The 12,226-nt window shown below is 45.9% G+C and overlaps 1 protein-coding gene across 1 annotated transcript; it reads left to right on the forward strand.

Annotated features, from left to right (window-relative positions):
• Nucleotides 1-2,244: 2,244 nt before the first annotated feature.
• LOC136502562 (uncharacterized) lies at nucleotides 2,245-6,523 on the forward strand. Its single transcript, XM_066497823.1, has 5 exons — nucleotides 2,245-2,549; nucleotides 2,645-2,727; nucleotides 4,226-4,281; nucleotides 4,377-4,472; nucleotides 6,251-6,523. The coding sequence occupies exons 1-4, from the start codon at nucleotides 2,378-2,380 to the stop codon at nucleotides 4,453-4,455; spliced, it is 390 nt and encodes a 129-aa protein (XP_066353920.1). The 5' UTR covers nucleotides 2,245-2,377; the 3' UTR covers nucleotides 4,456-4,472; nucleotides 6,251-6,523.
• The last annotated feature ends 5,703 nt before the right edge of the window (nucleotides 6,524-12,226 follow it).

The raw sequence follows: 12,226 nt of genomic DNA on the forward strand, positions 1-12,226 counted from the left end.
CTGCGGGCCCTGTCGCCGACGCCGGCACCACCGTCATCGAGACCTCGCCGCACAGCGCCGATGCTCCCTCCTGGCCGCGTCTGGCCTCGCCGCGGAGGCACCGGTGCTCCCTTGTGGCCGCACCTGGCACCACACCTTCTCATGGCCGCGCCCGCGGCTCCTGCATGCTCGTCAACGGTGGCGACCGGCAACGGTCCGAAGGGGGCGCGTCCTTCCTGCAGCGCACAACACACAAGCACAGGCATGGCGGTATGGGTGGCAGCGGCATGGGCGGCCCTCATGCGTGCTCTGTGTGCCCCGATGTCGTGTCTTGTGTGTTCGTCGTCGTGCCTTGTGTGCCTCGACGCATGGCGGAGCTCGCGCCGGACTCGGCAGATCGAGGCGCGGGGGACGCGCTGGGAGTCCCTCGCCCACCAACGCTGGCCCCAGCTCGCAACGCGGGGGCGCGGGGGGCGGTCTCGCCCGCCGACGCTAGTGCCAGGCCGCGACGCGGGGGACGCGACAGGGCGAGCTCCGCGACGGCCGTTCATGCGTAGCGTGCGTCTCGGCGAGGAGGAGGACGTCGTCGAGCAGCTTCTCTGTCCAGAGATGACGTGATGGCGCTGGAGCTCGACACGACGCCAGTCATGTGGCTCCGGGCGTGGGACGAGCCGTGGCTGTGCTGCGCAAAACGCGGTGCGCAGCAGCAGTTCGTGGCCTGGACGGCATGCGGAGGACACGGTCTGGGCGGCTTGCGGAGGACGCGACCAGCGTGCTGCTGCTGCTCGCCCGCATGACTGTGCTGCATGACGTCGGAGCTCCCAGACCAACGTGCTGCTTGCCCGCATGGCCATGTGGCTGTCGCCGCGGCGGCTCGCCAGCTCGCCCGCTCCATGCCGTCCGCGTGCTCCGTGCGTCGCCCAATTCATCCGCTTCGCGCCGACCGCGTCCTCGCGCCGCCCAGGCCGTGAGCTCCGTGCGTCGTCAATGGCGAGCAGCAGCAGCACGTCGAACGAGCTTCGCAACGGCAGTCGATGGCGAGCAGCAGCAGCACGTCGGGAGAGCAGCAGCAGCAGCACGTCGGGCGAGCTCCACGCACCGCGCGCCCAGACCGCAAGCTCCCCGGCTATGAGCTCCGCGCGTTGCCCGGGCCGCGTGCTCCGCCGGCCACGTGCGCTCGACGTCAAATGCCGGCCGAGCCATGTCTTGAGCCATGATGTACGGTGACGGCATATACTCTCCTTTTCTTTTAGAAAACAAAAAGATAAATACCTTGAAAATATAAGTTACGTATTTCAATCAGCAGCCATCCTGAACCATGCATCCTTGATCTATGGCCGAGATGAAAGGAAGAGTGAGGGGCATGATCTGTACCTGCTATTACTAATTTGAAATTTATTAATTATTTATTTGCAGTCTTCAATTATTAAAAAACCACATTTTAGTTCAAAGTATATTTATGATATTCTTATTTGACAACCTGTTTATTTATTTTTTTCCTATTTAGCACCATGGACTTTTGCTACAATCAAAGGCATTTATGTCATTTTGCTATCCATTTGACACCGTTACTGGTCTAAATTGACGGCAGTGCCATTTACGAAAGAAAAATTCAACTCAATGCTAGATAAGAAAGTTCAAATTTTTTAATGCAAAATATAAAAGACCAATTTATTTTAGTGCCAAATACATAATTCTCTCAAAACTAAAACACCAGCTCTTGCCTCTTGGAAACAGGAGGCGGCACGAGACCAAGCGAGGCGGACCAAGGGCAAAGGGAGAAGGAAGGAAAGAGGAAGGCTTGGATCTTAACGGGCCGTTTGTTACAAGACCAGCCCAAATTTTAGAGGAGGAGAGCCCGGCCCAAGTCGCCGCGAAAATGACCGCACCGAATCGCTTGCCGTTGAAGCAAATCGCCGAGACGAAGGAAAGAAACCGATGCGAGTCATGCGACGCGTCTTCAATCCACCTGTCCGTGATCCGTCCACGGCCCAGCCAGCAGAACTTGTGTACTTCCTCCCTCCAAGAAGAGCCATGTTTTTTACTTCTACACGTCGTGTTTGACAGTTTATTTTATTCAATAATTTTATATAAATTATAAAATAAATAAATTATTATTAAATTATCTTTAATAATAAAATAAATCATAATAAAATATATAATATTTATAAAAGAAAGTTGAATAAGATAAATGATCAAATAAAATGTCAACGATCCTCTGTTTTTTTTTTTGATGGAGGGAGTAGAATATAGGCCGAACCAACCCCCCACGTTCATTTCGCTCCCCAGCCGTACGAACTCTCAGATCGGAGAGACCGAGGCGCTCGCGGCTTTGCTTTCCTTCCCTGCCCCGTTCACGAGAGAAGTTCCTAGAGTGTTCGAGTCGAGCAGGGTTCCGATGGCGCTGCAGTGGATGATCCTGGCGTGCGTGGTGGCGGTGGAGGCGGCGGTGGCTGCGCTGGTCACGCTCCCGGTGCCCCGCGCCGTGCGGGGCCGGATCGTCGCGCTCACATCCTTGTTCCTGCAGCCCCTCTCCGGCGTGATACCCTTCGCCGCCTTCCAGCTCCTCGGTGCGTGCGTCGCCGCCTCCCCGAGACCCCAACCTTCTGCTTGCTACCCCGTTTCGGGCTCTGACTTGGTTTTTTTTTTTCTGATGTGGGTGCAGATATCTACTGGAAGAAGGAGCACAGGCTGATGTGCACCTCTGAGATTTGCACCGCCGAAGAGCGCATTCGCTTCGAGAAATCTGTGTGTGATTTAATCCTTTCCATGTTTAGATTTGTGTGGTGCTTCTAGGGTTCTTGTTTTCCTGCTTAGCTTTGTAAATCTGAAATATGTAGTGATTGTTTTCCTGCTTAGCTCAGTTGTTTAGTTGGTCTATATCGGTTCTACTGCCTTAGATACAAAAGCCTGAGGTGGCCAGATAAGATCGTTGTAGTATTTTGTAAAGTTTTAGTGATGCTCTCAATTTGATTTCGTTATGCCAGTTTAGTTAGATGATTACTTTCGAAACTTTAAATGGCTCTGGAAATATGCAAAGTTTTACTTTTGAGTATATAAGTTAGAGAACCAGACAGGACGCAGAAGCAAAATTGGAATATGGATAATTATGTTTTTTGAGGCAATGTGGCGTCCTATAGCACTGGAGGTACGCCTGGACACCTAGGTGCCTTCTAGGTGACGCCTAGGTGAATGCCATAACTAAAACCCTGTGGCGTCCTTTGACACCTGAGGTATATCTCAACGCCTAAGCAACGACTCAAAAACCTTGTGGGTAACAGAGGAAACAAACATAGTCTAGTATTGGTCGTATAACCTATAAACTTTCATTCTATGGTCATCATGCAAGTAACGGGCTCAAAAGCATGGCAATCTAACATCTCATAAATTAGAAGAGGCTTGTCTATCAGCTACATTTTTAGAGGAACTTAATGTTTTCTCATTTGCTGCAGCCATCTTGTTAGATGTCATAAGTGACAAGTTCATTTGCAGCTACACAGCACCAACTCAACTGATGTCACCATTTCTTAAAAGGACACCAATCTTCCTAAACATATTCCATATTTCTGTCCTGTAATGTTGTATGTACCTGTGTTAAGAACTAATAAGCGTATATATATATATACCTTCTATCCTGCATAACTATGTAGGTTGCATGATAATTACCACCGTTGAGGCATGTTTGAGAGGAAAAATAATAGCAGATATACCCCTTAATTTGTATATGATAATTTGAAAATGAAAGTTCTATTCTATATCAGCATTTGCAACCATTATCCATACATTTCACATAAGCTGTTCTACAAATATTACATTCACAAAAAGGGCACAGTCTATTATCAAGCTTTCATAAAGTAACCCACCTTTAAAACAAACAGCCTGCATGGTGACAGTGGACACTATTGCCACTGAATTATCTCTGCCATTGGGATATTTTCTCTCTTTGAAACATTTGTGGCTCTACCATTCATTTTCTTGTGTGCAGTCTAACGGTTGTGAAACTTTTATAGACTTAGCTTTCATGTTTTGTGATTTTATGCTTTTCAAATGTGGTTTTCGGTCGTCTTCTAGTATCTTTGGTAACGGGGATCACCCACACCCCTTCAGAAAATTATGAAGTTATGGCCAATAGCTTGTCCATATCAACCAATTATATTGCTGCTTTTTCAGCCTTTCATAGGAAGGGAGTTTTACTATTAGTTTCTTTAGTTCCTCTGTGTCTCAATGATATTTTTTTCTTGCACAGATGTTTAAAGCTCAGAGGAATGTCATCCTTTGTGTTTCAGCATGCCTCCTTTACTGGTAAAGTTTCTCATCAGCAGAATCTGATTTGTTGACTTCCCATGAGTGTCCATCTTGTCTTAATTTAACTATTTATTATTTGTTTTCTGGTACAGGTGCATTTATCACATAGTAAAATTCAACAAGGATATTAAGGCATTGGAAGAGACCGAGAAGCGCCTCAAGGAAGAGTAGATCTATTGTGTTTTAAGGTTAGTTGTTTTAGTGTGATTCAATGCGTACTAGGTTTTCCGGTACTCCTCAGCAGTGAATTTGTAAGGATATCAGATGGTGATTTGTTTGATGTTGCCTTGACCACACTTTCATTAGTAAAGAAGCCCTTCAGCACTTGTAAGTGTTGGCCAAACCAGAGTTAAAATATTGAAAAAGTTGCCTCAGTGTCACTCCCCATGAACCTTTTTGCTAACATACCACTCTCTAAATTCAGTTTGCTATTTTAGCACTCCTTCCTTTCTAGTCCATCTTCTGTGGATTTCTCACCATTATTACCTTTCTCAAATGAGCACATCCTCTCCCTGTATTTGCCCTCTCTGATGTCCAAGCTCCAGGTGTGGAAACCAAATAGATCTCCGGTGAGCTCAAGCCATGTTCTCCGCAGATACAGCTGCGCGGTGGGCAGCTTGGATGGAATTTCAGGTGCAGGATCAAGCTTTCAGCGATGTGTTGAGCTTGGGCACACCAACACACCAGCTGCAAAAGGACCACCAACCCACGCTGAGCTCATGTAGTTGGAGTTGCTTCACCTCGTAGTGGTCGTGTGCAGCAAAGGGGTTTGTGGTGCACGTGCCGCATGAATTCAAGGTGCAGGTAGACTAAGCTGCACGAATGCTAAGGGTGTGTCCAGGAGGACGTTAGCGGCGGAGGGGAGGAAGACCACCAGAGACAAGATTTGATGGAATGCTAGGCAGTGTTTTCAGATCGGACGACTAATCGTGATTAATCATGATTAGTCGTCCTTATCGTAACTAGGTGCTCGATAAGGGCCCTCGATTAGTTTAGACCGATTAGAAACCTTATCGTCCGATAAGTTGCGACTAATCACGATTAGTCGTCCGATCAGACTAGCCGGACGACTAGTTGGGTAGGGAGAATTCGGCCCAGCTAAAGAATTCGGCCCACCTTTAGCTGGCCCATTAGGGTAAGAAGAAGAGGAGTGAGTGAGTGACCTAGTGAAGGAGCTGCAGCCGCCGCACATTGCCAGCTCCCGCTCTGGCTCTGCTCTCTCTCGCAGCCGCCGGCACCTCCGCCCTTGTCTCCTCCGCCTGCGGCCTGCCTATCTGGATCTCCCTCGCCGGCGTCCGCAGCTCCGTCCGCGCCCCTCGCCCGCGTCCGCAGCTCCGTCCGCGCCTCTCGCCGGCGTCCGCAGACTTATGAACTTGTTTAAGTTTATTAGTTTACTTATGTTGTGTACTGCTGTGCACAGTGTGCACTGTGCTAAACTGCTGTTAGTTCTTATTTGTTAAATTTGTGTACTTGGTTAAGTTGTTTTGCCATGCTGTATTGTCTACTACTCTTTACATTTTCTTTAGTCTTTACAGTTTTGTTTTTCTGCTATTTTGCCTATTCATTAGGACCTAATTTATAGAAAATAGCACAAATATTTATGACACCAAACTAGTATCAATCATGAAATATATTTTCATAGCATAGCTATTTGGTATTATAGATGTCGGTACTCTTCTCCATAAAGTTAGTTGAACTTAATATATTTCGACTTGGACAACTCTGGAGGTTGATTTATTTTGGGACAGATGGAGTAGCTGCCAGGTTCCAGTGTAACATATTTTTTTAGCACCAGTGGATAGCAAATACAAAACTATGGAGTTAGTATAAGATCTACGTTGGTCTGTCTTTAAAAGAAATCCTGTAGTTTTCCTATATGTGGTATTCATTCCTTTGGTTATAAGTATCTAATTGACTAACAAGGGGATATATGAGTTACATTTTTCTTGTTCTTTGCTTGATGCAGGTGGCTGTTGTGGTGCTCCTGGCCTTCAGAAGATATTGTTGTGCAGGTGATTGTTGTGGTGCTCCTGACCTTCAGAAGATATATTGTTAAAATGTCATAGTTCGTAGGATTTCTGGTGTATAGTGTTCTTGCAGCAAAGAAGAGAATGTTATACTGTTTCGGCGAACATGTGAAGTATGAGTCTTATTTTTAAGAGGTCCTTTCTATCAGTCAGTTATCAAACAGTTTAAATGTTTTCTGGAATCTTGTTTGAATATCCACATGCCTTTTCTTGGTCTTGCATGCTGAATTATTCTGGTATATATGTTAGTGTTTTACTTCGATCCGTTTCCGTTCTCTTCGTGTTGAAGTTTTCAGCAGGTGAATTAGGACCTGGACAAACCTAGGATGGAGTAACGTACTATTTTTCGCTTGCGCCAAGTGTTTGCCGTCTAACGTACACATCGGATAAATTGATCACCCATCAGCAAACATGTCCAACTTGAACCGGCCGTCACTGGACGATCCAGTGGTCATGATCAATTTATCCGGTGCACTAAAAAAATCAATTCTGGTGCTGTTTGAAATCTGATCTTGCCCCAATCAACTTCTTGAAACCTTTAGACTTATTCTCTGACTCATTCTCCATCTGTTTTAGCCACTCTTAATCAACTTTGTTCGGTGTAAACCTCACGTTTGTATCAAAATGCTTTTGACGAACTTTGATCAAGCTGCTAATCTAGACCCACTTAATAGTATGACTAAATATAAACAAAAGCCCTAACACTTAGTCTAAGTGCTCCCAAACACATGCCCTTCGACACTACTGTGTCCACGAATATCCTTGTGCCATTCACATAATCCAACAACTAAGGGGCAAGAAAACCAAGTGGTCTCAATGTGGCAAACCCTTTGTCATATTGACCCGCAAAACAAAGTTCGCCACATGTTTTTGTTTTCAAAAATCACCGAAAATAAAACTAGGGGCCTCAATGCGTTCAACCTCAGCCATCCGTTGATGTATAGGGGTTGATCAAATAATTAGTTTGCAGGTGATGAACACAACAATAATAGAGCGGCAGCCAGTCACCTGCATTGCAAAATTGAGGGTGTAACCCGCTTTGCGTGAATAGTTTTTGACGAGTTCGATGTATTGACTTGTTTTTCTGTGAATCCTTTTTGGTGTTGGAGAAGCACTCATTGAGCTCAATGTTGTTTCTGTGACTCCGATGCATGTGTTTCTCCATCGTCGGATTATCTGATGGACACATTTTGTCTCGCTTTCAAAGGGTCACTAACAAAACACAATATGATCACATGAGCACAGTTGAAAGAATCAACTAGGCCTAGAGGGGTGAATAGGCTAGTATCTAAAATTTAGACCAAACTTGCAGCGGATTAAACTAAAGACCGAAGGTCTAGTTTCAACCTGATATCTGAAACAATCTATGAATTTGGCTAAAGGATTTCAGATCGACGTGATATGAAAAGCCTTAGGATGATTTATAGAGCTCACACCAAGTGTCACCTACAACCAAATATGAAAACAAAAACAATTTAGGATTTTTTTCTACTATTTTTCATCCCTAATGACAAGTCAAATGCTCAAACTAAAACCTGTGAGAAACCATTAGAGACCTAACTCTTTAAACATGTTTGGGCTTTCTCTAGTAAAACTGGCTGAGTACTTTTATAGACCTTTAATTTGGTGTGTGCCTCGGTCAGAGGCTTAGAGCCCTCTAATGTTCTGTACTGGGTGGCCCGATGTTCACCTGATCTCCTATATCAATGTGAGGTTAGTATGTGCTAATGACTACTAGTTTAGAAATATTCGTCTTAGGCGGCTTTGGAACTAGGCTTAGCCGGTTTTGGCTGTTTTAACACTAACAGCTAGTTTTTTAAGGAGTCGTCTATTGGTGCCTTTGGAGTACTATACTCATTCAAAAATCAGTAGACTTCTCTCAATCTCAAATTGTGCATTTTTTACTTGTTCTTGACTCGATATGTTTGGGTATGCTTATTTTAGTGTGCGTATGATGTGTGACTAAGTTTGTTGGGATAAAAAAGAAATGCCTCTACAAAGATGTTTTGAGATAGAGCACTAGGTAGCTATTCTAGTTCAACTTGGTTTTATCTTACCGACTTTAGAACATGTCTTGGCCGAGTATATACTAACCTAACATGAAGATTTTTTAACTATAGGTTTTGCTTATTCAATCTCCCTCTAGACGACACCAAGAACCTTGTAATTGGTATTAGAGGAAGGAAGGAAGGACATTTGAAAGCCCTAGTTTGATTTTGGTTAATTGATGAAACCTATTTGGACTAACCATATACTCTAAGTGTGGATTTGAGATAGGTTGGTCCAACCCAAGTGAAGGAGCTAGATGGCACTCATGGATGGAGATGGCCACATGAAATGAAGTCCATGGTGGTGGTGTGGACATGTGATGATGATCAAGCTCCGTGATTTGGAAAAGAAGAAAGAGAAAAACAAAATGGGCTCAAGACAAAGGTGATATCCATAGGGCTATTTTGTTTTCGGTGATCAAGACACTATAGAGAGTGTGATCATATTTAGGATAGATGGTCGTACTCTTAAGAGGGAGCTCTTATCGGACAACTCAATCATCTAGTGCCACTAGGTGTTGGAATGCTTGCATATGCATTTTAGGCCTAGTGCACAATCGGTGAGAAAGTGATTAACCTTTGAAAAATTAATTGTGAAAATGGTAACACACTTGCACGTGATGGTGAAACACTTGGAGTGTTAGCACATTTGCAAAGGTGGTGAAAAAGGTGAATAAAAGGAGGTGGCACCGGCGTGTCCGATGTACATCGCCGCGGTGAAGGCGGTGCACCGCCTGGTCACCGCTGCTGGTGGGGTGGTGCCACCGCCATATTTATCCAGAGACTGGGGAATTGGGGTTGGTCACCGCCGTGGGCACCACCGCCCTGAGGGCGGTGCACCACCATAATTTTCCAGAGAGGTTTTCTGGAGGGTTGGCCGGGTGGTCACCGCCACCCCTAGGGCGGTGCCTCCGCCACCCTGTCCGGTGCCCCTAATGGCTAGTGAAACTAGCCGTTGGATGACCATCGGAGGGGCACCGTCACCCCATGTTCGGTGCCACACCGACATGTCTGGTGCCCTCGTAGAAAGTAGCTCCAAGGGGTAACGACTCTATTTGCTTGTGGGTTTATAAATAGAGGTTGTGGCCGCACTTGGCCACTCTCTTGGCACTTCCCACACCTGCATACACCCTTTGGGAGCTGAGCACACCACTCCACTCACTTACACACTTGATTTCATCATCTTGAGTGAGATTAGAGAGCCTCTAGTGCATTGCTTAGTGGTCTAGCATCTTGTGGCACTAGTTGGGCGATTTGGGCTGGTTGAGATTTTGTTACTCTTGGTGTTTGCCGACACCTACATGGCCCGGTGATTGGTGGATTGTCGAGCGGAGGAAGGTGATTGTCTCTAGCTTTGATCATTGTGATTGTGAGGGGTTCTTGTGCCTTCCCCGATGGAGCGCCAAAGACAACTCTAGTGGATTGCGCGCGGCTTGTGGATCCTCATCTTGTGTTGGTTGTGTGGCACCCGGTTGTGGGTTAGGCGTGTGATGCCTATTAGCGTGTGAACCTCCGAGTGAATTGCCACAACGGGGACTAGCTTGTCGTCAAGCAAGTGAACCTTGGAGAAAAAATTGATTGTGTCATCATTGTCTCCTTGATATTCTTTGGTATTCATTGATTGATCACTTGCCACCACAATATATCACTTCTACCACTCTCTTGCATTACTTTGTGTATTTACCTTGTGTAGTGCTTGTGGTAGTTGTAGCTAGTGTAGCTCTTTAGTTGTAGTTCTCTAGCTAGTTTGATCACCTTGGTGTAAATTAGTGACATAGCTCTTGTGTGATATACTAGAGATCATAGAGATTAGAATTCGGTAGGTGGCTTGCAACACAAGTGTAGTGCTAGCGCAAAATTCACCTCGCCATCTTATTTACAAATCACTTGTCTTAGTGTTGTTGTAGAAATTTTTAAATAGGCTATTTATCCCCCTCTAGCCATTAGGACCTTTCAAGTGGTATCAGGGCTGTGGTCACCTTGATTTGAGGCTTAACAACCTTCGGTGTCAAAATAGCTCAAATCAACAATACCAAGAAGCCACCCCAATTTGATGGCTCAAATTATTCATATTGGAAGGCAAAGATGACCACCTACATCAAGTCAATCAATAGAACAGTATGGAAGGTGGTGGAGACCAATATTGAGATAGAGGATCTAGAGAATCCCACTGCCACTAAAGAAGTGCTACTCCAAAACAATGACATTGCTCTTAGTGCCATTCATGATGCCATAGATGAGAGGACATTTGAGAAAATCAAGAACATTGAGATGGCTCATGAGACATGGAAGAAGTTGGAGGAATCATTTGAGGGCACACAAGCGGTGAAGGGCACCAAGGCATACATCCTAAAGGAGAAGTTTGCTAGCTTCAAGATGAAGAAAGATGAGAGCGTACCGGAGATGTTCTATAGGTTTCAAGTGCTTGTCAATGATCTCAAAGCACTTGGAGAAGAGGTGAAAGACAAGGACTTTTCCCACAAGTTCTTGAGATGCTTACCATTGAAAGGTCCTTGTTTGGTTTTAGTAATTGAGTGACAACCTAGGTAGACTAATTGTGTTTATATGAGATACATAGGTGATTAGTCCACAGGTACATGTGTGTGAGCAACATATGCCATGAAGGTGAAAATGGCTTGGAGATGTTGCAAAGCTCACACATGTGATGATGAAGGAGTTTAAATGCACATGAGACATGACATTGAGTCATGTGATCAAGGTGGAGAAGATCAAGACAAGACTTGGCTTGATGGACCGGTTGCAAGCGTGAAGGGCAAGTCGAAGGCTTTGGAGTGATGGACCGCGTGGTGGTGAAGCTTGAGCAAGACTTGGCGCTGATGGACGATGGCAACGGTGAAGAGCAAGTAAAGTCAAGATCGATGAACCAATATGATCACATGATGATATAAAGTGGATCATATCATTGTTGATTGAGTTGGTGCATGTGTTGCATCGACATTGAAGGAGATGGAATGGAATGCGCAAGGCAAAGGTATAACCTAGGGCATTTCATTTCACCGGTCATAGGTGTGTAGAGAAGTTTATGACCGGGTTTAGGATAGATGGCCGTACTATCAAGAGGGGCAAACTTGTTTGCATATCGGTCATCTAGTGCCACTCGAGTGATCTAACTTTGCATTGTTGCTAGGATCGAGTGGCATGGCAAGTTGAGTGGCTAACATCCTTTGGGAAATGATTGTGAAAAGCTAACACACATACACATGGTGGTGTACACTTGGTGGTGTTGGCACATTTACAAAGGAGGTGGTGTTTGCAGGGTTGAGATGGGTTTGGGTCCCTCTCTCCCTCCTGCCGAGCTTGCGAGGCGGTTGACCGACGATAGCATCTTCGTGATCAACTCGTTCTCACTTCTAACTTCTTCACCCTTGCTCCAATGTGCCAACCACAAGAACTTGCATCTGGCGCAATAGAAAATATGCATCCAGCGCAAGTTCCTATGGTTGGCACATTGGAGCAAGGGTGAAGAAGTTAGAAGTGAGAACGAGTTGATCGCGAAGATGCTAGCGTTGGTCAACTGACCGGACGCTGGATCTAAAAGCACCAGACGCTGGTAGGCTGCGTCCGGTCAGGCTGACATATGGTGACGCAGAAGCTGGAGTGTGACCGGACGCTGGGCTACGTCCGATCAAGTGTGACCGGAAGGTCGATACCTTACTGGAAACGACCAGATGCTGGGGGTTCAGTGCCTGGTCAGTTGAAGCTACTGTGTCCGGTCAGGTCAAGTGACCGTTGGAATCGGGACACGTGGTCGTCTACGGGCGACCGGACGCTGAGGTCCAGCGTCCGGTCAACACGACCGGAGCGTCCGGTCAGCCCGGCTTTTGCCTAGTGAAGGTGTAACGGCTA

This window comes from Miscanthus floridulus, chromosome 1, assembly GCF_019320115.1.
Source record: "Miscanthus floridulus cultivar M001 chromosome 1, ASM1932011v1, whole genome shotgun sequence".
Taxonomy (NCBI): domain Eukaryota; kingdom Viridiplantae; phylum Streptophyta; class Magnoliopsida; order Poales; family Poaceae; genus Miscanthus; species Miscanthus floridulus.

What these genes read in the sequence shown, in the direction of transcription:
- LOC136502562 (XM_066497823.1), top strand. Translation starts at nt 2,378, where the DNA reads ATGGCGCTGCAGTGGATGATCCTGGCGTGCGTGGTGGCGGTGGAGGCG. An exon ending in CGCCGCCTTCCAGCTCCTCG is followed by an intron (nt 2,550 to 2,644) that starts GTGCGTGCGTCG and finishes ATGTGGGTGCAG; the next exon opens with ATATCTACTGGAAGAAGGAG. An exon ending in TCAGCATGCCTCCTTTACTG is followed by an intron (nt 4,282 to 4,376) that starts GTAAAGTTTCTC and finishes TTTCTGGTACAG; the next exon opens with GTGCATTTATCACATAGTAA.